The sequence below is a fragment of the Ruditapes philippinarum genome, unplaced genomic scaffold (genome assembly GCF_026571515.1).
Source record: "Ruditapes philippinarum isolate M1 unplaced genomic scaffold, ASM2657151v2 ctg2125_1_1_1_1, whole genome shotgun sequence".
NCBI lineage: Eukaryota > Metazoa > Mollusca > Bivalvia > Venerida > Veneridae > Ruditapes > Ruditapes philippinarum.
In genome coordinates, this window is record NW_026856260.1 from 375,868 (window position 1) to 403,180 (window position 27,313).

General features: G+C 32.7%; 1 protein-coding gene across 1 annotated transcript in view; it reads left to right on the plus strand.

Annotated features, from left to right (window-relative positions):
* The window catches only part of LOC132746014 (uncharacterized), a 43,006-nt gene extending 34,166 nt beyond the window's left edge, over nt 1-8,840 (plus strand). The window contains exon 22 of the mRNA XM_060735062.1: nt 8,640-8,840. Within this exon, the coding sequence (XP_060591045.1) occupies nt 8,640-8,693 (54 nt within the window). The 3' untranslated portion in view covers nt 8,694-8,840. The remainder of the gene's footprint in view (nt 1-8,639) is intronic.
* Nucleotides 8,841-27,313: the final 18,473 nt, after the last annotated feature.

Genomic DNA, 27,313 nt, shown 5'->3' on the forward strand with positions numbered 1-27,313 from the left:
CTTGATTTGAGGCAATACTTTTGGGTCAGTTTTTACAGTTAGAATAATCGTTCTTGAAAAACGAATTGAGCAGATGATCTGGTATTCTGCAAACAAATTATTGGCCTAGATCGACTTTCATCAAATGGAACATTAATCTCGAAAAAATTATTTCCAATCCTGTCATGTCAAAAACCCTCAGTGGAGTCCCTTTAATGGTTAATGAATAGAGATTTTTATATATTAGATATATTTTTATGTCAATTTTTAGCTCACCTGAGCTTGCTCAGGGTGAGCTTTTAGGATCGGTGAATGTCCGTCGTCCGTCGTCCGTCCGGCCGTCCACAATTACTTGTGAACACTCTAGCGGTCGCATTTTTGCCTCAATCATCATCAAACTTGGTCAGGATGCTTATCTAGTTGAAAGCTCGGATGAGTTCGAACATGGGTCATCTCGGATGAAAAACTAGGTCACAAGAGCTAAAAATAGAAAAACCTTGTGAACACTCTAGAGGTCACATTTTTGACCCAATCATCATCAAACTTGGTCAGGATGTTTGTCTAGGTGATAGCTTGGATGAGTTCGAACATGGGTCATCTCGGATGAAAAAGTAGGTCACAGGAGCTATAAATAGAAAAACCTTGTGAACACTCTAGTGGTCACATTTTTGAACCAATCATCATCAAACTTGGTCAGAATGCTTGTCTAGTCAATTGCTTGGATGAGTTCGAACATGGGTCATCTCTGATGAAAAACTAGGTCACAGGAGCTAAAAATAGAAAAACCTTGTGAACACTCTAGTGGTCACATTTTTGACCCAATCATCATCAAACTTTGTCAGGATGCTTGTTTAGATAATAGCTCGGATGAGTTCGAATATGGGTCATCTCGGATGAAAAACTAGGTCACCGGAGCTATAAATAGAAAAACCTTGTGAACACTCTAGTGGTCACATTTTTGCATCAATCATCATCAAACTTGGTCAGGATGCTTATCTAGTTGATAGCTTGGATGAGTTCGAACATGGGTCATCTCGGATGAAAAAGTAGGTCACCAGAGCTAAAAATAGAAAAACCTTGTTAACACTTTAGCGGTCACATTTTTGCATCAATCATCATCAAACTTGATCAAGATGCTTGTCTAGGTGATAGCTCGGATGAGTTCGAACATGGGTCATCTCGGATGAAAAAACTAGGTCACAGGAGCTAAAAATAGAAAAACCTTGTTAACACTCTAGTGGTCACAATTTTGACTCAATTGTCATCAAACTTGGTCAGGAAACTTGTCTAGGTCATTGCTGGGAATAAATCGAACATGGGACATTTCGGATGAAAAACTAGGTCACAGGAGCTAAAAATAGAAAAAAATCTTGTTAACACTCTAGTGGCTACTGTTGTGATCCAAATATTCTGTTAATTGGTCTGAAAGTTTGTTTTGATGATTTCTAAGTCAAGATCGAACATGGGTCATCTTGGATGAAAAACTAGGTCACACCGCCCAAATATGGAAAAAACCTTGTTAACATTCTAGTGGTCACATTTTCGACTCAATTATCATCAAACTTGGTCAGGATGTTTGTCTAGGTAATTGCTTGGATGAGTTCGAAATCGCATGTGAAACTAGGTCACCGGAGCTAAAATAGAAAAAATCTTGTTAACACTCTAGTTGCTACTGTTTTGATCCAAGTATCCTGGAAATTGGTCTGAAAGTTTGTTTTGATGATTTCTAGGTCAAGTTTGAATATGTGTCACCTGGGTAAAAAACTAGGTCGCACTGCTCAAATATGGATAATCCTTGTTAACACTGTAGTGGTCACATTTTTGACTCACCTGTCATGAGACTTGGTCAGAATGCTTGTCTAGGTAATTGTTTGGATGAGTTTGATAATTCAGGTGAGCGATCTAGGGCCATCATGGCCCTCTTGTTCAATGGTTAAAATGGGTATGATTTACAAAAAAAAATTATTCAGCTTTAGAATGTATGCCGAATAAATCAGCAGGGTACTTGACTTGTCATAACTCAATTTGAGTCAATTTCATCCGTGATAAAGTTTTACTATCATTTTATGAATAAAATTACTACATCAATCCTTTCAAGCATAGAGACACCATCAATACCTGTACTGTTGAAAGTCACTAAGTATGCAAATTCTTTTTAATGAAATATCGTTTGAACACTATGCCACCAGTTTGACGTATGACCAGAAGGCTAGCAGATTGCAGTCTGACCAGGCTCTATGCTGTTTACTTTATACTGATTTGATTTGGAAATCCTTCAATAAACAGAACAGTTATATATTGAAAGCTAGACCCAGTCCAAAACTTGAATGCCTAATTTTTCAAATAACATGAATACTTACTGAACTCTTCAGTAACTTAGGCCAATATTTTTAAAAATCTCTCCATTCAAAAATTCAAACGAAAGCACCCACCAGCCATTACCTCCCTTTTATACCTACCTGTATAATTAGTGTGAATGATTTAGTTTATACAGAATTTATTTTATTGAAAAGGACTGGTGTAAGAGATATATAAAGTAATAATTGTAAAGTTTCTGTCTTAAGGAACAATGCCTAATGCCCCTGAGGTTTGAACCCATGCAACCAGCAATCCTTAGATTACTAGCCCAACATCTTCACCATTCAGTCACATGTTGTCATTTTAATTAATGAAGTTAACTCGTATTGAATTATATTAGGAGTTAACTGGTTACTTCACTAAGGTGACGATAAATTATTTTGGTTGAGAATCAGGAATTACATTTATTTCCTTTTTTGTTGTAAAACCAAACTAAGTCTATTTAAGGTAATGTTTGACCCAGTGTAAGTGACTGTTGGAAATATGAAAAGGAAAAATTCATGTAATCAAAAAAACACTTTTAAGCACAGATGGAATTGTACTGTTACGATTAAAAAAAACCCTATATTTGATGAGTTCCCATATTATAATTGTTATGTATACTTATGCGGCTTAGATCATTTACTGTGTAAATAAAGTGTTAAAAAAGAAAATTGAGTACTTCAGACCTTAATGTACTATTAGAATTTAAGCGGACATAATAATCCTACAATCTGAATGGTTGGTTGGTGGTTTTCTACACTTCCAGCTTGCACTGACGCTGTTTCACTTATTGGTGAATTCGCAGTGCCGCATTGACCTTTGAACTGTGGCCTGTCCACTACAAATGTAGTAGTTTAACCTAACTGCTTACCAGTATGACTCTATACCCATGTGCAGGCTAGCATGGCTCTATAATACTGGTGGTATAGACAAATCAAATGGTCAATTCTATGGTTAAGAAAGTGAATGACCTTTAACCTTTGACCTTGAGGATTTGTGTAATGTATTTGCCTAGCTTTGAATTTGCTTTGAATTCGAAACAGTTTGTACAAAAAATTCATGGAAATTCAATGCATAAATACAAAAACAGTAATATGGAGCCTGGTCAGACTGCATGGATGCGCAGGCTAGCCTGTCTCTGTACTGGTGGCAATGGCTTATCAGTTTGGTTTCAGCAGGTTAAGGGTTAATTATGAAGTTTGATTTCTAGTGATTGTTCATTTACAAAATTGCTTAAGATTTTACTATTCTGTACTATTATGTGTAATTTAAATGCAAGAATTTTTATCAGATAAGTAAAGATGTCATAAGAAAAAAAGTCACAAGTCAGGAATAAAATTTCAAAAAGTATTAATTACATTTAGAGAATCAGTTAAGAATACTAAGAGGATATTTTTTCGTTTTTTCGTGAAAAATGGAATATATTTTCACGAAACATGATAAAATGCCACATATTTTCACAAGCCGGGACGGCGAGTGAAAATATGTGGCATTTTATCATGTTGAGTGAAAATATATACCATATTTCACGAAAAAACGAAAAAATAACCTTTTTATTTAATTTCGTTTTCAATTGCTTGCTACACAACTGCAATTGTACAGCGCGCAGTAATATGTATTGCGTTTGTTTTGCATGCGATAAATGGCGCTACATTGTGACGTCACGTAAACAACTCTTTAAACGTCTGTACAACGTTAATAACAGAATTAAAGATATTGGTGTTCGGTTTTATTTTCTTAGTTACACCATTTTCTATCATTCTAGATAGTTTTCAAAGCAAAATTAAACAAAAAATTGTTTTGTATTGATCAGATTTTTCAAACAAAATGGCGAAAGAAGTCCCTCAAAATAAATATGAGTTTTGACACCGCCCACTTTCATATTTATATTTAATATTTATTTTTAAAAAATATGAAATATATTTGACTGATATAGCACCATATTTTGTGGGTAAAATTAAATAATATGAATTATTTATAAAAAAAATGTGATAAATAGAAGCAGCATAACAAAAAGTAGTCAAGAATATGAAATACTAAAAAAGTATTAACAATACATAGAACACTAATCAATTAAGAATACTATAAATTAGTTAGAAAAAATGTGATAAATTTAATTATGGTATGGTAGAAGCAATTTAATTTCAATGAGATTTTAATCTTTCTTTACTATAACAGAAGCACGTCTGAATGCACTTTGGTTTTACAAATGGTGTACTTCTCTTACGTTATAATTTTAAAAGTGCTTAATAATTAGTTGTATTTAACTGTTGTCAAAAAACATAACCTTATTCCTTTTTTGCAGACGGCAAATACAAATATAAGCTGAAGTATTAACGGGTGCAATTCAATACTAGCATGGCAACGAGAGTAAAATATTGAGTACAATAAATTTTTTTACGTCCTACTTCAATGTCATTTTTTTTTTCATTTTTCAAGTGTTTAACCTAGAAAGTTCTATCTAATATTAGATCAATATATAACCTAAATCAATGTTTAAAATTTGTATGAAGGCCTTGTAAGCATAAATTTTATGAATAGTCGTTAATATTTTGTGTTTGATTTGGAAGGGTAATGCATTAGCATTTGAAGTAGCTACCCAAACATGCGGGGGAGTTTAGACAATTTATTTTCTTGTCTCAATGCGCTTAGATGTTTCAGACGGGATTATTTGATGTTTACTTTGTTTTTGTTTGTTTGTTTGTTGTCAGGATAGGGTGATAGGATACCTCGCCAGTTACACATTGACACATTGACCTCTATTTTTATACGGGCTTGCAAGTTTGTATGCATGTTTACATTTTTATTTTTCTTAGTATATAATGCTAATTAATACCAATTAATACCATGAAAAAATTTAAAAGAAGGGAAAATAAAAAGATGGTGAAAGAGGTATGTTATCTTGTCAGGATGATGCAAGTAGATTTCTTAAAATGGCGTCCATGGCTGAGTGGTTAAGGTCGTTTATTTTAAACCATTTGCCCTTCGTCACCATGGGTTCAAATCCCACTATGGACTTTGGATTCTTTCAAATGCAACGTTCACAGGACCCAGCCCCCCGACGCATCCAAGTAGGGCACATAAAGGGGATGAAGTTACAATAAAATTTCAATAATCTAAGCAAATCAGAAAACACAATTAGCCACTGTTGTATAGTGGTTAGTTATAATAATATACCCAGAGAATTGTAGTTTGAGTCCTGGCTGGGGGGTGCTGATTTTTCGTGTGATTTTTCTATGTATTAATGTCCCACTCATGACTTTCTTTCTTTCATATAATTTCAATTTGTTTGTGGTCCCTAAAGTGCTCTCAATATATCATCAAGACAGATTTCTTTTTTGCTCCCCAAAACCACAAAAAAACTCATGAAGATGATACAAGCTGTCCCGGTCATTTATATATTGTCATTTTAATTGTTCCTTTTTCAAGACAAGTTTAAGCTTGAAACAAGTGTCATGAGAGGCTTTATAATTTATATGAGCGGCGTCACGACAAAACCAACATAATGGGTTTGCGACCAGCATGGATCCAGACCAGCCTACGCATCTGCCAGTCTGATCAGGATCCATGCTGTTCGCTATCAATTTCTCTACTAGCTATTGGGTTTGTAAGCGAACAGCATGGATTCTGATCCGACTGCGCGGATGCGCAGGCTGGTCTGGATCCATGCTGGTCGCAAACCCATTATGTTGGTTTTGTCATGACGCGGCTCATATGATGACTCTCAACATACAGATCATCATTTGATTATACTTGATAATACAGTGTACTTTTATTTTCTATTTTTATAGTGGTACACAATATGATGTAAGGACTTAAGATATGTGTCACTATATTTGATATAATTGTCTAATCTTCAATGGCCCTTTACCATTGCTGAACAACTTTATTGTAGATTATAGTACATTCCTAAACTATTTGGCATTTTTATGTTTTAACTCTTGCCAACCACTTAATAAAAATTATGAAATGGACTTGTCCATCTTTCATAATGGACTTAACCATTCGTCATTTTAGGAAGCACTTCAAAAACACTGAGTAGTGAACAGTGCAGACAATGATTAGAAAGCACCCATGTGCCAGCTGTTCTTGGTCTGCACTGATCGCTAGGTAAAATTTGTTGACATCAGAAACAAAAAGGTTAAATTTGAGATTTACAAGAATTTTAAAATGTTTCGCTTTTTACATGTACAAGTGAAATAAACAAGCCAGTTTAAAGTGTATAATGTGCATATAGACATAAAAGCAAACTTTTCAAATTTCAAAGACAACTTGAAAATGAGCTCATGACCCCAATTTCTGTTGGGTTTTTTACGCTTAGAATATTTCTGTTATCATATCCTAAGATCATGAAAAGTTTATGTAAATTCTATTATACAGTTTTCATTCTGCCTTTATGTCTATTATAATTTAACTATAGCACATGCTTTTAATGCTGCTGTAAGCTAGGTTAAAGTACCAGCAAATGATTATACACGTGCAACCAGTGCAGACGAACAATATCTGCGGCACCAGAGTGGCAATTGGAGTCCATTTAAGATATTTATCATGGTTAAGATTAAAGAGTTAATCAAATGAAAATTTCAAAATTTCTACATATTTTTCTGCTCCCCAAAGGGAGAGCATATAGTCGCCGCTTTGACCATCCGTCTGTTTGTCCGTCTGCATTTTGTCTTGGACATAACTCTGAAACTACAAGAGGTATCAACAAGAAACTTTGTAGGTAGATGGATCTCATTGAGTAGAAGTGCAGTGCATTGGAACCATAACTATGCCTTGCCTTATTTTGGAGATATTGCCCTTTTTAATTTTTACACTTTTAACTTTATTAACAAGAAACTTCTTATTTGTCCAAAACCTATTTGGGGAGCATCACCTGGTTCGACTGGCTCTTGTTATTCCTTATTTATTAGCAAGTAACATCTTCAAGATTATCTTCTAATAACCCTATTACATAACTAGTTATGATGTTATGGATTTCTCCTACCCAAAATCATGAGTTCTCGATAATGTTTATGTCTTCTATAATTTAAAGCAAGTTTCAGAAGCCAAATAATGATTGTTGACAATAAGAGTTGATTTCTGGAGAAATTCTTCTCAGCTACTAGTAATTAAGATGGTTTTAAATGAATAAGAAAACCTATGTCATAATGATGATTCTAATACAAATGATAAAATAATATTTTGAAGGATGACAATGTTCTGCACTTGCTTTCATTGGAAATCATGTTCAAGTGTTTTCGTTTCAAAAGAGTAAACCAGTCCTTTGCCAATTTTGTAGCATAAGCATGACTTTTATCATTGAAATTATTAAAATTACCATCAGAGTCATTGATAAACATTGATATAAGTGTAATGCACTCAGGGAAATTATGTTAATTTCAGTCCGAGTTGAAACATTTTACAATTTACTATTTAGAAGTCTATCTAAAACTCAATGGAAAATATCAGATGTAAAATATTTCATAATCATTCATATGAAACAGCTTTCTTTAACCATGGGAATTGCTCTCTTAGTAAATAAATGGAGTGTGAAATATTACAAAGCTGTAAGATGTGGTCTGTTTCCTTAAATTTATTACAGATTTAGCACATGTGAAATGATGTGTGATGGAGTCAAAGAATTTTATAGTTATCTAATTTTAACTACTTAGTTCAATGTATGTGATAATGTAGTCACACAGATATAAAAATGCAAATGTTAGTATTTTAGTAAAGTGTTAGTAGTATAAAATGTGAAAATTATACTTTTCATTTCTGTGTAGTTCCAAAAAAAAATTGAGTTATATTTGTTTGTAAGTTTGTCAAAAAAGGGTCTTCATTTGAATTGTATTAATCTTGCAGAGCATTTTATTTGACCTCAGTTTCTGTTAAGACCCATCTCGCATAGTTAATTACTTGTAACAGCAAGGTTACTTTAACGGTATGTGTACAAGTTGGAGATTAACTTCTTTTTTTCTTCTTCTTCTTCTTCTTCTTCTTCTTCTTCATGAGGGCTCTATAATTATGTTTTCAACCATTTACTTACCAGTGGTAAGCTCACAGTGAACCATTGTTCTTTGGTTCTGTACCACTGACCAAATCTTTTACCATCTATAAGTAACACTGTCTATTAAAAACAAAGGGCATGTAATTTTGAATATATTTGTTCGAATCTATTTTTTCCAGTTCTTTGACCTCAGATCAAATAAAGTGTTATGTCTCTCTTGTGCCCACATAGTTCACAGTCTAATGGAATAGAACCATGGTTAAAGATAGTAATGGAACTGTTTTCCTGCAGTTTTATAAAAATATATCAATTATAATTTTCTATTTTACAGTTGAATCAGATGAGCTGGATCCATTGTCACTGTTTGAATTCCCACGTCTGGTGATAGTGAACAAGAACGACCACAAACATGCGGCCCTCTACCCACCAACAACAAGGAGGAGGAAAAAGAATGAAGAGTTTACAAGGGAGACAATCTTGGCATTCATACATTCTTACCTTCAGGAGCCAGAGAGCTGGATTATTGAAACTGAACATTTCTAAAGAAAAATTTACAAGAAGCTGACAAAAAAACGGATAAAAAATTATACTATTAATATACATTTAGATGTAATAAACAGGCGTAAAACACAATTTTTTTCTGTCATATGAATTTCAAAGACGAAAATCTTGCCATCATTGTGACTTCACTTTAGAGTTTGATTATAACCAGATTGTCTTGTCAACTTGGAGCAATGTGTCCTATTTCAAATTAGAAATTTTTTGTTGCCTTTTTTACACTTATTGAATGTCGGCAGTTACGCATGACGTTTTTACATACAACAGTAACCTTTTGCTTTTCGTAATTAACATAGATTAATAGGGATGTTTATGTTTTCATAATATCCTTGTATTCAAAATTTGCATAATTTTTGTCAACAGTAGCATTTTGTGCTACTTTAAACGGTCAATGCCTTATTTCGTGTGTATTTTTTTTTTATCCTTCTTATTGAAGAATGTTAAATGAGTGGAAAGGTTATTGCCTCAATTTCAATTTTGTATGTTGTAACGTGATTTTTTCAGTCTACATATTGTATGAAAAAGTTGAATGAACAGATTTGACTCATTACATGTTCATTGAGCTGTTGGTGAATAATTTTAAGAGTTTGGAGATGTTATGAATTACATTTGTATATATAAAGCGAAAAACATAATTTATTCTTGTGCCATCTGGAAAAAGAAAACAATAAAAAGAACAAAACAGAAAACAAGCACACTTGCAAGTAGACATTTGACCTTGACCTTGCTGTTATTTTTGTTATGGATATTTTCAGATTTAGTTTTGTAATTTGCAAAATAAGGAGATTGCAATATCAGAATGTTTTGAAATTGAATGCCCAAGTCTTGTCCGAATACTGGGATGTTTGGTTTGTCCTGGCTCTGTACTGTTGGCATAGATAGGTCAGAACTGCTGCTTGCAAGTAACACTTTGTGTGTTTGGTGTTTTATGTTTAATTTGTTATATCATCTTTACCTTGGTACAGTAGCAGGTTAACTCCTATTAAATTGAATAGGAGTTAACCTGTTACTGCAGTAAGGTGACAATATACATGAATACTATGGTTATTTCATTAAAGATAACTATTTTTGCAACTGCATAATAGTTATTACGCAGACAACATGAAAAGCAATATAAGATAATATTATAAGAGATTGTTACATTATTTTACTGCATTTATTTATTCATACCAAACTGCTGGTCAGTGAGAAAACTATGCATATTATATTATAAACCATCATCTATGTTAATTTTTATGCAAATTTAATCTGTACATTCCATTTCATTATTATTGTTGTCTTTCTTGTATTTGTAAATCTTTAGCTTCTTTTCTTGTTATTTATGTAGTTTATGCTCTTTTCTTTTCTTTTTTTCTTTAGTCTTTATAATTACAACATTTGAGATAAATTGCCCTTTATTTGCTAATTTTTTTAACAATTTTTGTAGTCATTTTTCAATCAAAATGTGCATGATTTAACAACATTTATAACATTTTTATTGACTCGTCCGACAAATTGAACTTCATTTCGAACATTTCATAGTTGAAAGATGTAACATAGTTGTATTATATGGTAAATTTCACTAGTTAATGAGCATCAGGTAACTCAACCATAGTGTAACTCACCTATTATAAGTTGAACTCAATCATGTGTCAAACATCTAATAACTTCATGTAAATTATATATTCTACATCTCATCAACGCTATTGATAACTTTGGTAATTTACATTCTTAATACTTTTCATGAAATTTTTATCTTGCTCATGAAAGAATGTATAATTGCTTTGGCTTATAAATCAACTCTATAAATTATGATTTATCAGTGTATTTTAAGTGTACATTGAAGTTACTACATTGTACATGTATGTACATTTTTCAAAGACTGTTGTATTCAGAAAATACTTCAATTTTTGGTTTTAAAAAAAATCTTGTTATATTCTATAGGCTTGCTGCTTGACTATTGACAACATAGGTCAGTTATAAGTATTAAAGGTCGCCTGTTTACTGTTATGAGTTCTGGACAATTTTCTGAACTATTAAAAGCTTGGTTGGCTATTAGAAGGGCTCAGTTATGCTCAGCTTACAAAATTTGAGGAAAATAAGTAAATAATTTGTGATCATAAACCATCAAAAATAAAAATACTTGAAAATAAGTTGTGACCTTTTACTAAGTTATTGATTAATAAGTATATAATTTGTGGCCATGCACTTACTAAGTTTCAAGACTATTAATACATGTAAATAAGTTGTAGTCTTTTACTAAGTTTTAGATTAATATGAGCCGTGTCACGACAAAACCAACATAATGGGTTTGCGACTTGCATGGATTCAGACAAGCCTGCGCATCCGCGCAGTCTGATCAGGATCCATCCTGTTTGCCATCAGTTTCTCTACTAGTAAAAGAGTTGGTAAACGAACAGCATGGATCCTGATCAGACTGCGTGGACCCATTATGTTGGTTTTATAGTGACACGGCTCAATTATGTAAATGAATCGTAGTAACTTACTTAATTTAATGACAATTTGTGACTATTAATAGTACTCAAGTTTTGATTTTACTTCTCGTTTGATCTATATTGAATGAAAATGTTATGCAGCACATAAGCTTTGCATATAATTGCAATTTTTACATAGTTGTGGCCTGTGGATTTTACAAAAGCGTGACCTATGGAGTTTTTTTTAAAGCATATACACTAAATTGTTTTATAAAAAAAGAGTTCTTGTTAAAAATGTGTACCACTTGCATTTGAAAAATTCTCTGAAATCATTTTGTATGTTTGATATACATGACAAACTGGTACAAGTATATTTCTTTGATGATTATACTGAATGGCCTTCATACATTTGTGTCATAGATTTATTATGAACACGAATATCAGTTTAGAACAAACTAATAATTTAGCAGACCACAGTAAAGAAAGTCAAGATGAACGTGGTGGTAAACTTTTGGAATAAAAAAGTTAATGGAGCTTCTGTTATATAGATTATTTTGTGATCTGATAAATATTTGTGATAGTATTCTGTCTCAATGTTCCGTCCATTTTGTTTTGTTTTTTCTTCTTTTTTTTTTGACAATCAATTTTGATGTTTAACTTTATTCTTTGTAATAAAATATTCTTCTACTAGTGTTTTGTTCTTATTTGTATACAGTATGATCATCGGCTGTGCTGTTAATTATGTCTCCCCCACCTCGGGGGGAGACATATTGTTTTTGCCCTGTCCGTCCGTCAGTCCGTCAGTCCGTCCGTCAGTCCGTCCGTCCGTCCATTCTTCGTTTCCGGACGATAACTAGAGTTCCTTTTGACCTACAGCCCTCAAACTTCATAGGATGATTGGTCTTATAGAGCTGATGATCCCTATTGTTTTTGGGGTCAGTAGGTCAAAGGTCAAGGTCACACTGACCGTTGGTCAATTTCTCGTTTCCGGATGATAACTAGAGTTCCTTTAGACCTACAGACCTCAAACTTCATAGGATGATTGGTCTTATTGAGCAGATGATCCCTATTGTTTTTGGGGTCAGTAGTTCAAAGGTCAAGGTCACAGCGACCGTTGGTCAATTTCTCGTTTCCGGATGATAACTAGAGTTCCTTTTGACCTACAACCCTCAAACTTCATAGATGATTGGTCTTATAGAGCTGATGATCCCTATTGTTTTTGGGGTCAGTAGTTCAAAGGTCAAGGTCACAGTGACCGTTGGTCAATTCTCTGTTTCCGGATGATAACTAGAGTTCCTTTTGACCTACAGCCCTCAAACTTCATAGGATGATTGGTCTTAATTAGAGCAGATGATCCCTATTGTTTTTGGGGTCAGTAGGTCAAAGGTCAAGGTCACAGTGACCGTTGGTCAAATTTCTCGTTTCCGGATAATAACTAGAGTTCCTTTTGACCTACAGCCCTCAAACTTCATAGGATGATTGGTCTTATAGAGCTGATGATCCCTATTGTTTTTGGGTCAGTAGGTCAAAGGTCAAGGTCACACTGACCGTTGGTCAATTTCTCGTTTCCGGATGATAACTAGAGTTCCTTTAGACCTACAGACCTCAAACTTCATAGGATGATTGGTCTTATTGAGCAGATGATCCCTATTGTTTTTGGTGTCAGTAGTTCAAAGGTCAAGGTCACAGTGACCGTTGGTCAATTTCTCGTTTCCGGATGATAACTAGAGTTCCTTTTGACCTACAGCCCTCAAACTTCATAGGATGATTGGTCTTATAGAGCAGATGATCCCTATTGTTTTTGGGGTCAGTAGGTCAAAGGTCAAGGTCACAGTGACCGTTGGTCAATTTCTCGTTTCCGGATGATAACTAGAGTTCCTTTTGACCTACAGCCCTCAAACTTCATAGGATGATTGGTCTTATAGAGCAGATGATCCCTATTGTTTTTGGGGTCAGTAGGTCAAAGGTCACAGTGCAGTGGGGGAGACATGCGCTTTTTTACAAAAGCATCCTCTAGTTATTTTTAGGGGTATACATATTAATGATTTTTTTTCCGATTTTTTTTTTCTTCAAAATTTCTTTTGACCATTGCTTGGCAAGACTTATAAGTCACCTCTACTTCGTGTTCCATAGACTTTCCAGGTTGCTTGCGGAGATATGTGGTTCTATTAGGTTGCATGCTGTCTGAAATAATGCACAAGATGATCTACCTCGTGCCTGTCTTTATCAGCTTAGCTGTTAGCTTGAAAGTTAACGCTATTGTAGTGTCTAATTTAAATTGCACCTATCTGCATGCATTAAATATATATTACCGATGACTTTTATATATTTACATTTTCTTATCAGTCCAAAGTACCGAATTAATGTCAAAGATAGTTCGTCTGCGGATGCACATAGAGGACAAATCACCCTCATTGAACACGCGCGCTGAAACATGATGCGCGGTGCAAACCACTACATCTTTGAGAATTTTAAATAAATTCACATCTCACCTGATCACAGTGCAGTATTTTCCGGCAAGTGCTTTAGATTTTTGTCATTTTGTCCAATAAACCGTTATCTATTGGGGACTATTGTATTTTATTACAATTTGCAAAGCATATCAAATGTTCATTTAAAGCATAGGCACAGAGTTTGAATGACTGGGAAACGACTATATTAAAGGTCACAGCGCAGCAACGTCCTCTTTTCATCACGAGATTTTCTTCTAAATCAACCTTGAGTATAAAATATGAATGATTTTGTCAGCGAGATCACTTAATGTTCAAAATATGAAGAATGTTTACGGTTGTTACGAACGAGAAACACCTTTTTTTTGCTGTAACTAAAATATTTTAATATCTTTGTGGAGTGGCCTTATTGATATGGTCTCTTTTATTCCGAGTTTCCAAAATACTCTACTAAATTATGAATTTGAAACGGAGTTTAGAGGGAAAACATTGAATGGCTGGCTTTAATGTTTCATTGTTCTCAGCATTATTTTTTGTAATTTCGTTTGTATACCACTATATGTTAATTTATCATAAAGCAACTTTGTTCTTTTAGCGTTCACTTATGGGACAAAAGTCATTCGCATGAATTTTAATCAACCTTATTGGAGTGGTCCTAAAACTGATTGATCTTTGCTAAGGACATGGATTCTTAAAATGCCGCTGATCTTACACTGAGATATGTATTTTAAGTAAACTGGTCATCTTGGTGCTTTTGTCGTCTGCTGTTCAATTTCGGTGGTACAAAGATGCTGCTGATGTTTTGACAGACGACAACTGCCCGCTCACGTGACACCAATGACAGTAATTGCGCGCGGCTCGAGAGGTATTACACCTTGCCTGACATATATCAAAGGTGGACATCCAAATGACCAAACTAATTTGTACTGATTATGTAGTTTACCATTTAGCGGACGTTTTATTGCAACGGAAATTAATTTATTATGCCTTACAATGATGAAGGTCTTCCGGACACAATTTTGACGGACCTTTGTTTTAGATCTGAACGCCGACATTTTTTACACTTGCCCACCATGAGAAAACACGTTTCAATGACCTTTTCTGAGCTTTTGATAGATAATTTTCTTTACTTTGTTGCACATATTTTGCTTTGGGCTCATGAAATCATGAAAGATATAAAAAGGCCAAAAGATGTTTTACAGCAAAGATAACGTATGATTAACTGAATCACTGAAATATATAGCATTGAACAGAAGTAAACTTAGTTGCGTTTTCTTCTTGACCTTATAATACTTTTTTAAAGTTTTTTTTACGGTATACAGTAAAATCGTCTGCAAACACGTTCATATGCTTTTAAATATATAAATCACCAACAAATGTGAGACGGACAACATCCACATGCCAATCATGTCCATCCTTAATGTCCATAACAATTACATCTTGGACCATAACGATCACAAGTTTGACGTGGCAACATAATACATTTATTCTGTACAGAACGCTAAGATGGTTGACGTAGAAAGTGTCGTTTTCTTGCCATGTAAATGCATTTTTCGTGCTACTTAAACTTTATACAGTTCCTAATGTGAGGGTGATAATGCGTTTTAAGACGGTAAAAGCCTATTTTAAGGTTCATAATGTCGCAAACGCCATTTTTACCAAGGTTACACCTTTTTCAGACTGAGGGACTCCTGATATTATATATACAATATGCATTACTGAGACGTGTGGACATAAAAAAATAAACCGTGGTATCCATAAATAAAAAAGACTCTTTTTTTTATTTTGAAACAGGTCACACTTATACCAGCTAGGTGTAGTTTTCAAAGTACATTTCAAAGCTGTTATTTATCGAGCACGTTTTTCACGAAGTTTCAGATCTGTCTCAATATGTATTAAGTACCGCCTAGCATCCAATGTTTTTAACGTAATAAAAAAATATAGCCAGTGGTATATACATGTATAATTTTTTATGTGATAAAAAAAAAGCCAGTGATAATATAAATGCTTATTCGCTTTACATTTTTTTCTAAAGAGAGTTACTTAGTAGGTATTGTTTTGTAAATATTCTAGAAAATGAGGGAAACGTCTACTAATGAAATCGCTTTGTTGGATTTTTATATGTCGCCACAATCCTCCACTTATCTCACCAAACAATCCTTTAGTAATACTGCTAATTCGAAAATTGCGTCATAATAATTATACGGAAGATAAAAAACAACTGAAAATCATTAAACAAGACAAACAAAATATGTTTACAAATATATAAAAGTACTTTTATATAGCCCACAGCCTTGAATGTTTACGATTGGGGGAGTACTTGGCTTTAAAACCGCGGTTGCTGCATACTTGTGTTTTTAATATGAATAACAAAGTTACCTTTTTTATTAATTTAATTTCTTTTGTCGGCTAGATCATGTCTTAATGACAGCTGCACCGGTTAGAATGCTCTAAGGGTTGTTTATTAAAACATTGGATGAAAAATTGCCTGTTAGTGTCAACGCCAGGGATAGAAATAGATATATTGAAACGTATATATCAATATGCCCCAGTGCTAATGTGTCAAACAACGGTTGAGACGCGGACCAGTGCAATTGTGAATTATGATAGTTTTGGTAGGCCAATTAAACGACATTGTTTCTTAATCAAAGAGAGAATATGTTGTAGTAAGGTTTTGTGATTAAACAATGCAAATTATGATACACCCGCTGTTTAAGGGCAATTCAATGACATTATTTCTAACTCCACACATATAGAGAAACTGAAAAAAACCCATAAAGGGTCTGTGTAGTGAGCTTGCATTATTTTCAAAACAACTTTGTTTTAAATACGATTAGTATGTTCCTATAAGTTTATTCATCAACTCAAGTAATTATATATCAAAGGTAAAGTCGCTTTAACAAAGTGAGGAACTCGAGTCTCATGTATACCTTACAATGTATTATTCAGCTATGAAATTTATTTTGCTGTATGCATGTTTTATAACATCCCGCTGAAAAGTTTGTGTGTCTCAACCCACAACTGTTTTACTGGTGTGAGTAGTGCAGGCCAACATCAGACGACACATTTGTACTGTCTGATCATGGTCTGCACTGGTTCGTTATTCAGTCACTGCTTATTTTGAATTTTTCCCTAAAACGATGAATGGTTTTGGACAGATTAGGCCCCTTATGCCTCAGAAATGTTTTTTTAATTTTTATTTCTCAAAAGCTTTTTAATTTTGGTGTACTTTTATAGTATACAAAATATTACTCATTGGCCTCTCACCTGAATAATATTTTTTTCATCTGTTGCCTTTTGGCAATAAGTACAATTATAGTAAATTAGTTTTTTGTATGGAAGTCAAATATTGTTACTTTTGTGACAAATTATTTCACGATTTTGTCGCTCCTTTTTCAGACAACAGAAAATTCATGTTTGACCTTTCTAAAGAAGTATAAATTTATTTATATTGAGGCATGATGTGCCTTTAAGCTGGACAAGTCTATTTCAGATATTAAAGGCCCATTATGCTCAGAAAAATATACCGTATTTATTTCTCTTTTTTTGTGTGCCTTGTTTTGATATCCCAAAAATATTCATTTGCCATATAATTGAACCATCTTTGCTCCTTTTGTTTTATTGGCAATTAGTATAATAATATAGTGAATTAGTATTCTGTATGGAAGTCAAAATACAACTTTGTTTACATTTTACCACATTTATAACACATTACCGCATGTTCAACGCTACTTTTTCCTTTTGTTTAACATTCTCTAAATCCATTATAAAAAACACCTGTCTGACATTTCTAAAGAATTGAAAAGATGGATTGATTTCTGGGGTATAATGTGCCTTTAAGCAGATATAAAGTGCTTCGTCACAGATAACAAGCACATTTTTGGTGGGTTTCAGTGACATACTTATATTACAGTTCCTTTTTATCAGCTTCTCACCTTTCTATATCAATCACGATCGACAAGCGTTGTATTTAAAGGTATTTGATACCTGTATGTTTAAGTATATTTTAAATTATCTTAACATTCATCAAAGATTAAGTTTCCGTATTATTAATTTGTAATTATCGTATATTAATATGTAAAGGATACTTGCTCAAGTATTTAAAAGTCTACGTTCTCGATTGAAAGTGTCTCGTTTATTAAAGGTGCATAGCCGCAGATATTTATTGCCCAAGCGCACACGTTTTCCTCACTGCATTTGTTTTGTACCCTCCCATGGACGTTGCATTATTTTTTGTAAATGAAGTATCGTTTTCAGGTGACCGGATGTAGCTACAGCAATGCATGCACAGGCAACTGATATCTACGTCTTCTGGTAGAAGTTCCTATGCTGTCATATTACCTCAAACAATAGTCGGTGCTACTTATACCCTCCTTCAAAAATAAAAAAAAGAAATGAATAAAATAATAATAATAAAATGTTAAATGAAACTCACTGTAAATTTAAGGGTAGCAGAAAAGATAGCATTTTTATCTATAAGAAATTACAAGCTATCTATCTACGAGCTATCCATGAATTTATGTTCTTCTTGTCTATAGATATTTATAACTTGCCTACATGTAATTAAGGCTTATCGGCAAACTCGTACAATGGTATTTGAACGTTCTTACATGTACATGTACAAGAATAAGATATATATAAAAAAAGAAAAAAAGGTATACATTAAGTTAAGTTGGACTTCGTCAGCTGTTAAAGTGACTTATTCACTATTAAGACCAGTTCACTGTTAAGACCACTTTGAGTCAGTCCCGTTAGTGGTCTTAATAGAGAGAATTTACTGTAATATACAGTGTATGATCAATTTTGATAAAAGCGCTCTTTTTATTTTGAGTTATCAAACCTGTAGTCCATTCTTTAACACTCATTATTTTCATTCGTCACCTTGATAATAATAACTTCTTCACGTGCTTAATCTTAAATCGTCTGCGGAGACTACCTTTGAATGTAGCAAATAGTCATAGAGTTAGAGCGTCGCCTCACAGGGGATCGAACTTAGGAGTGCTTTTTTGTTGTGTTTGCAAGCCTGCACGGAGACAGGAATCTAAAAATAGTCATCTGACCTTGTTTTTTTTACTTATTTTTACATGTATTTTTTATTTTGAGAAATTCTTTGGCACTTATTTTTTACATATTTTTGGTCTTATTTATAAATCTCCGTACCGCCCATTTGCTATTGGAAGATAAAAAAAGGTATATATTTTCAAGAAATTTTGAATGCTGCAGTGTGCCTCTTTAAACGGAACATTCTGTTAAGTAATAACTTTTCAATTTGAATGACAGTTTATGTAAAGGACAATTTCTAAATTGGGATCGTTGTTTACAAAATATTATAATCATATAGAATAAAATTATCTGGACCGAAGTTTAACTCCTTACAAAATTTCTCGTTGATATATTAATGTAACGAGCAAATCTAATATGAAAATTGTTAATGTTCATTTTTTTTTGTATTGAACAGAAAAGAAAAATGATAACACAAGAAATCTAACACAATGACGAATGGCAAAAACTGTCATTCTACACTATTTCGATTGTCATTTAGCCTGATCTGCCTGCATAAAACGAAAGTGTTTTAAAATAGCTATTAAGTTGTCAGAAATCATTTGAGAGTTTTTGAATTTTGATCAAAGGGCGTTGGCTGCGATTATCGTGAACGGTTCCATAATTTGCCATTAAATACAAAACAATTTGATAGATCTGGAAGCATGTAAAAGACGAAGTACCGGGATCAAATTGCCTCCGATTATTTGGGTTATAAGGTACTTTACTTTGACCGAGTATATCTATTTATGTTAAATCTATTTTCCATTCAGATTTATTCTTTAAATACACACTTTAAAGCATGATATATACGTACCTTTTTATATTTTCAAGGACGGCGTTTATTGAAGAACTTATTTTATTTGCTTACGGCGTTGTATTTGTCGCTTAGCGTTTGGAAAATGGCATAGATCTACATTCGAAGAAAAGTTCACTAGCAACAACTATTTGGTTGTAGGCATGAGAAATACTTTTGTTTATGTAAATAACATGAAAAAACATAAAATGTACTTTTACATCTTGAATATTTTTGCACCTATTGCCTTTGATTAGGTATTATGATTTTTAAATGCATACATATTGCAGCGTTTCGAGTGCGGAATATCGGATGTTCGATCTCATTTCCTCGTTGTGGTAGGCAATTTCAAGAATTAGGTTTAGAGAATACAAATAAATTGCACTACTACTACAAAATCACTAAAATTCGTAGAAAACATAATGATGAAAAGTGTGACGATGATGATAATAATGATGATGATAATGATGATTACAATAATTATAACGATGATGCTAATGTTGTTCTTGTTGTTGTTGCTGTTGTTGATGATGATGATGGTGGTGATGGAAATGATGAAATCTGTAAAGTTTAACATATTATTGAATTTTTCTTTCGCCTTGGAAATGGCTTGCTAAAATAACGTTTTTGTATTAGTATTTTAGTACTAATATATAGGTATTTGATAGACAAACTTTACAAATCGAGCGTGAACCATCTATATTAGCAATCACATTTGTCAAATAATTTTTAGATCTGATTTGTTTATTTTCACAACAATATAAACACGGTATCAAATATCATTTAAAAGACTAAACAATTAATAACTGTCCGATTACAAGAAGTTTGTTTATCGTCTCCAGCCTTTTATATGATATAAAATTTGATAAACTCGATCCAGATAGTTTTGTGTTTAAATTATCGAAGCAGGGACTACAATGTCAAAATAATACTTTTTTGCAATTTGAAATTATAAAAATAGTATTAAAGTTGCGTCATACATTGGATATTAGAGTACATAGCTTAAACTAAACAATGTATTATTTAACGGGTATTTGGTTAATAGTAGATTCTATTGCAAAAAAAAAAAATGATTAAGGGAGAGAAGAAAACTGCAGTACAATTGACCTTCAAAAACTAACTGGTCAAAACAAATGCATTTCGCAAGCATTTTCCGAATGTTTGTATATAAACTTTAGGCCTGAAAATAAAATACAATACAATTGTATCATATCATAATTGACTAAAACATCTATTAAATATCAGCAAAAAAAAAAAACGATTTCCTATGCTATTGTTACATAGATATAAAATGTTTTGGATTCTAAAATTGGTAAAAGATTTTTTTTTATCCAGTAAAAATTTACACTGAAAGTTATGATCCACTGTATTATAATTATTATTATTATTATTATTATTATAATTATTATTATTATTATTATTTAAATACTTATTCTCGATATTCAAGATGTCCATTTGGCATATTTAACATGGGGCTCATCGTCGGATACCCACGGTTGATAAACATGTAACATCACATGTATGAATGTTAATGGTTCGGCCGTGGGTATCAAAACCATAATTATCCTTATGACAATAGCAACAGATATCATTTCTGTGAATTCACCAGAAAAGTATGCAATATCACAATTTTTATAGTGGCGCGTGACTCATCCAAGCGCCCGTGCGAACGCCGCTGATTTATGCATGTTTCCTCTCACAGTGGCAGAAGTGCATAGGTTTTTTTCCAGCAGAATAAAAACAACAGGAAACATTAATGTAAAATATAAGTATATCAATAGTGATAAATATGCCCGCTGTTAGTAGAAATTTATTACATTAATTGGGCAATGTGCACGCCTCATTAGTTTATGGTAATCTAATAATAGATTTGTATATAAACCTGACGAAAAATGTTGTGTTTTTCAGTTACCATTCTGATGCATTACCGCTAACATCTCAAGGTAAAAGTGGTAAAAATAAAGAAACAAAAAACATTTTTAGTAACATAAATGTGATTATTTTGATACATTGATAGGCAATGTTTAGTTTAATGTCTTGTTGATACTCAGCGGTCAAATTATGATAATAACGCGTTTGTGTAATTTAGTTTGATAACATTTAATTGTATATTTGTACAAATGAATATTATATATAAAGCAAATTAACATCATTGTTTTAAGCATAGATATAATTTACATGCAAAAAAGAGTTGGACCAAAAGTTACACCAACATTATCTAACTAGGGTCCTCCCCAAATGGTCTATTGGCTTAATGGTTACATAATAAAAGAAAATGTGGGTTTTAGAAATTCTAAAATATTTATAAAATTAGCGATATCAGTTTCATATATTTCTATAAATTGTAAAAAAAATCGCTTTAGATCTACATAACAAACAAAAAATAATAATTATATAATAAATAGAAACAGCACAATACATAGAAATATTTGTATTATACAACCAACCAACCAGCCAGCCAAACAACCAACTAACCAACCAACCAACGGACAGACAGACAGACAGACAGACGAACAAACAAACAATATAAAGCAAATACACTCTCATCCCGTAAATCCTAATAAAAAAAATAAAAGTCGCGCAACCAAATTTAATTTTTTCAGCAAATAATAGCCATGCATGTACAAAAAATGCAATATTAAGTTATTTACAACTGTGGGAGTTAGAATGTACTTTTACATCCGAATTTTATTTATTTCAAAATCATACGCACTTCAAATTAATTTGTTTCAGTATTAATCACTAACTTCCGACAGTTTATTTTTGGTACGCCTTTCTTAAGCACAGAAACAAAACTTAAATAAGGAAGCTTTGTCTTTTAAAACTTTTAAAATAATATAAAATGTATTATTTGGACACGTTTTCATATGTTGAATTGAAAAAATGATTGATCGATTGATTAATTGATTGATTGATTGATTTTATTTTTTTTCTTTAGAAAATGAGATAATGTTTTAATTGAGCCAATGGATGCTGTGTATTTAATAGTTATCATGCAAGAGGCAACGTTGTTTTTACCGATAGATATCTCACTACATTGAAAATAAGTAGATTATGCAAAAACAATTTATATAAAAAATCAACTAATTCAATACATTTCGTATAACTTTACTTGTCCCTTAAATCAATGACTGACATATCTGTTTGCAGGGTGCACTTTAGTGTTCTTGTTATGATGTGAGCTATTTATTCAACTTGTTGGGTTTATTGCGAACAAAAACACCTATTACTTCCGGTCACTTTATGATGTATTGCAAGTTAACTTAATTCAACATGTATCACTACTTGCGAGCACAGGGAGGAAGCATGCAATTGCGTTTACCGAATGTGATAATATCAAGATTCTTGTGTTAGGGAGCTATCCAGTTAGCGTTCTACTCAGGGTACCCGTATGTGACTAAAATAATTCACGGAGGGGCAACTGAGGATAAAGCTGGAAAGTCGCTATATGACTACACCATCGGCGTCTTTTAAACATTACCAAAACAAAACAAACAAAACCTTCAATACAGCATAATTTACAGACCGGGACATTGAAATGTTGGAACGATTATGCACCTTCAAACCGTGCAACATTTGTGCGCAGTTTTATTATATTTTTTTGCGTATTTTGTAATAATGCCGTAAGAAAATCAAAGACAGTATTCAACTGTTGACCAAAAATAGATCTTCTGTCTAGCCATGTTTCGAAATCAAAGACATGCAAAATCGAATGTAGGACAAAACCCCACCAGTTAAAACCCCACCACTCAAAATTTTATAGAGTGGACAAAACCCCACCACTTCAGTTTTATAGAGTGGACAAAACTTTCTTGTAAACATGTTAAAAAACAAACAATTGTGCATCAGCAGAAACTCAAAAGAATGTGTGAACAACTCATCAATAAGGAAAATACTGTACCAGAGTTTCTTCAGGCTATCGGCCACTGTATCCGCTTAAACTAAGTACAATGAAGGAAAATAGACTCAACTGAATAAACTAGAAATGTGCTATACAAAATGTGCTATTTTTAATCATTAATTGATGAAAATGTGCCATATTCTTGATTAATAGTAAGTAGTTTATTTTTTATATAAATAAAATGAAGAAATTAATTTGAAGAAACTAATAATAATGGATAATTCAAGGTCATAAATGTGGCATAGTCTCAAATAAATGACTACTATTTGATGTTGATTTAACAGTTTGTAAATTGTTTGTATAATCTCATTCATTGTATTATATTGCTATTGAAATAAATGTTATGTGCTATAATTATCATGTTTTGTTCTTTAGGGATTTGGATTAAGTTGTTTGAGTACAGTTTGTAACACCTTTTTTGCATATTGCACATGCAAGATGTACATGTATTGTTAATAAAATTATTCATTCTTATATTACACAAATGTTATATTGAAATTAAAAAATTAAATATGAAAAAAATGTATATATAATTATATATATTTTAATTCATCAAATCTTGCTCAATAATTGGTAAGTGTGGGTTTTTTTTGTCCACTCTATAAAACTGGAGTGGTGGGGTTTTGTCCACTCTGTAAAATTTAGTGGTGGGGTTTTGTCCACTCTATAAAATTTAGTGATGGGGTTATGTCCACTCTATAAAATTTTGAGTGGTGGGGTTTTAACTGGTGGGGTTTTGTCCGTCTTCCTGCAAAATCAAATGCGTAATAACACACAGTGTCATATGAAAGGACTTTAAGTTAAGTAAAATGCGCATGAAACAAACCAAATGTGTTTATATTCTTTCATCGTTTGAAATACAAAGATATATATATGAAAATAAAGCTTTTTGTGACCATGAGTAATGATTACTCACAGTCAAGATGCGGCATGCTGAAAGCATTCACTAAAGACAGTGAAAAAAAAGAAGTGAAAAATCGCATGCCCTCGGCGTTGTGTTCCATCGTCAACACCACCGGTGTCATTGCTCGTCAGTTTGGCGTTTGGCGTACCACAAAAGCATGCCATAAACATCTGAAATGCGTAAATTAAACGTTCTATGGTGATTGAAAACCTCTATAAAATGCTGAAAACAATTTCATCAACTTGTTTTAAACCTCTCGGAAATTACATAAATTTCAAACCTACTCTCATTTAATTAAGCTTTAATAATAAATTGATAGCGCTAATATTTAACAGTTTCTTTTGTTGTCTAGTGACATTTCAAAACGAAAATTCGCGTTTTGCATATTGTCCGACAAAGGGACGTTCCAGAACAATCTTTTCGGAACAAAGAACTATCGTGAAACGTTTGCACATGATAATTATAGTCTACAGTATATAAAAACAACATAAGAAAACACGGAAAAGAAATCTGTAAACTATGAAACACAAGTGTTGATAAAAAAAAACAACAAAACACTAATTTTTAATTGGCATGCGATATGCCGACTGACAAATATTTTAACATTCTTTAAACAAGTTGTAAGGCATGTAAGAGATTTTTTACATGCTTCAACAGCTGACTATCTCACTTTGTTGATGAAGATGACAAACGGACCGCAGGTTTTGTGTGAATGTACAGTAAGCGGGGGTGGTCGTTCACTTTGACGTAAATACTTTCTTACTTTAAGGCGGTCATGGCCGTATTATTAATAGTTTCTTTATTTGCAGCCGTCAAGTGTATTGTTTTGATATATAGTTAGTTTTTATATGTATTTTCATAACTATATATCTTAAGTAGATTACTCATTTATGAATGCGGTTTTTGTCGTCGCTCACTTGACACCAACACTGTTATATAGTTTATTACACTTTCCGGTAATAACCGACATTGTTCGGTTATTTTTTCCCTGATCTTTGAATAGTAAAAAAAACAGCACACAATTCTTTAATTTCCTGAAGTTTTCATACATCAAACAGTATAATATCTCAAAATACAGTAATTTTAGATAACCTTTTTCTGCTTCATTTATTGGAAATGAACATCAAAATTGAAAAAAGAGAGTTCAAAACCAAACGGAAAGTCTTTTTGCGGACTGCCTTGTGAGCTACAGACATTCACGTCCTTAAAATTTAATTACCTGATTGGTTGCTATTTATAAGTTTATTTCCGGGACTGCAAGCTGCCAATCAGTTCCTCGTCGGATGCAAATAAAATGACCACATTTGACTCATTTATTGAAGGTGGTTTTATAAAGTTAATAAAAAGTAAAAAGCGCAACATGTATGTATATATGCGAGAGTGCAAGAATGTGAGTAGGTTTACCTATTCTAACAAGTTATATTATATCTCAGTTTTTAAAAATAGTTCCAATTGGATCAACGGTAGAAATGATTACCAGGTTGATGCTTTTGATTATTTTTTTTAATTCATCAATTCTGACGATGAATCTATGCTTGTTTGTTTGGTTTTACGGTGTACCAACACAGTACAGGTCATTTGACGCCAAAACAGGAAAGATGATTTTGGCTTACCTCGTGTGTTACAAACTTCAAAGCAATACCAGTGGTCAAAACCAACATACCTGCTGGAGCTAAGAAATGCATTTACTCTAGTTTTTAGATCCCATTTACTCGCCTCTAATGATCACGCAGGGATAAACGGTGACTGCAGTTCTTATGCCTCAACCATTAAAGCCAACCCATCAGCTACAAGGGGCGCCATACTTGTCTAGAACATGCCCAAACTAGGGTAGATAGGTTAATAAATAAAAAACAAAACAATACAATAAAGAGTACATTTTATTTATTTAATTTCATTGACATTAAATAGAATTGCTATAAAACTTAACTACTATCTGCGGTAAGATACCAGCAAACTTGTTTTTGCATAATTAGTCAAGATATAACGAAAATGATGAATGCTAGTTATTAAAAACTATTTTAATAATATTATCCTCGGTAACGTCTAGCCAAACATAATATACATCAATCAAAAATTTTAATTCATGCATTCTTAAACAGCAAAAAACAGAACAATCTACAAAAAAAATCCGCATTCAAGCAATCCCTTATTCAATATATTTCTATTTTCTGATTGTGGGAGGGCTATAAATACATGATTGACATTTATTGTTTATTAAATTTTAATTTTTATAAATGTATCCCACAAAATTAAATGTTCATATTATGATGCATTGTTCTTCCGATGATAAAATGTACATATAGTGAACAAAAATATATTTAGTTAACTATCTCATATGAAATTTGCGACTTTTTATGTATTATAAATTTAAAAAAACGTTTAACTGCAGAATTCGTCTTTTGAATTTTCCCTTCTAGTCCATTCAAAGTTAAATGAGTTCAAAATCAAAACACGAAAAGTGAGCTACCAACAGTGGTCAGACTGCAAAAAAATGTGCAGGGTGACACAGCTCTTTACCGGTGTTATAGGCCACTTTTGGTCCGACAGGTCATATACTGGTGCAGGTCTAGCGTTAAAAGTACAACAATCATTATTATAATACATGTACATGTGGTAATTGTTTGCAAATTAAAATAAAATGCATACAAACAACCTTGAATTTCTTAGTAAGACTGTACAATGTATTGTACTTTCTGTTTAGGAGATTAAACCATATTCAAATTAGGCCGATTGTGATGAAAATTTAGAGCTTATTTTAACATCTCTCGAACCTATTTCCTTGAGCTTTTCTTTTCATTTCGAAACCAAAAGATTCCAGATCATGTTTTTAGACTCAAGTCAGACATGGGGGAACAACACTGCGAAACAATCACACCCACACTTCTCGACAACACCACAGCCGCTCATTTAATATGTCACTACATTTGTAACCTTGTTTG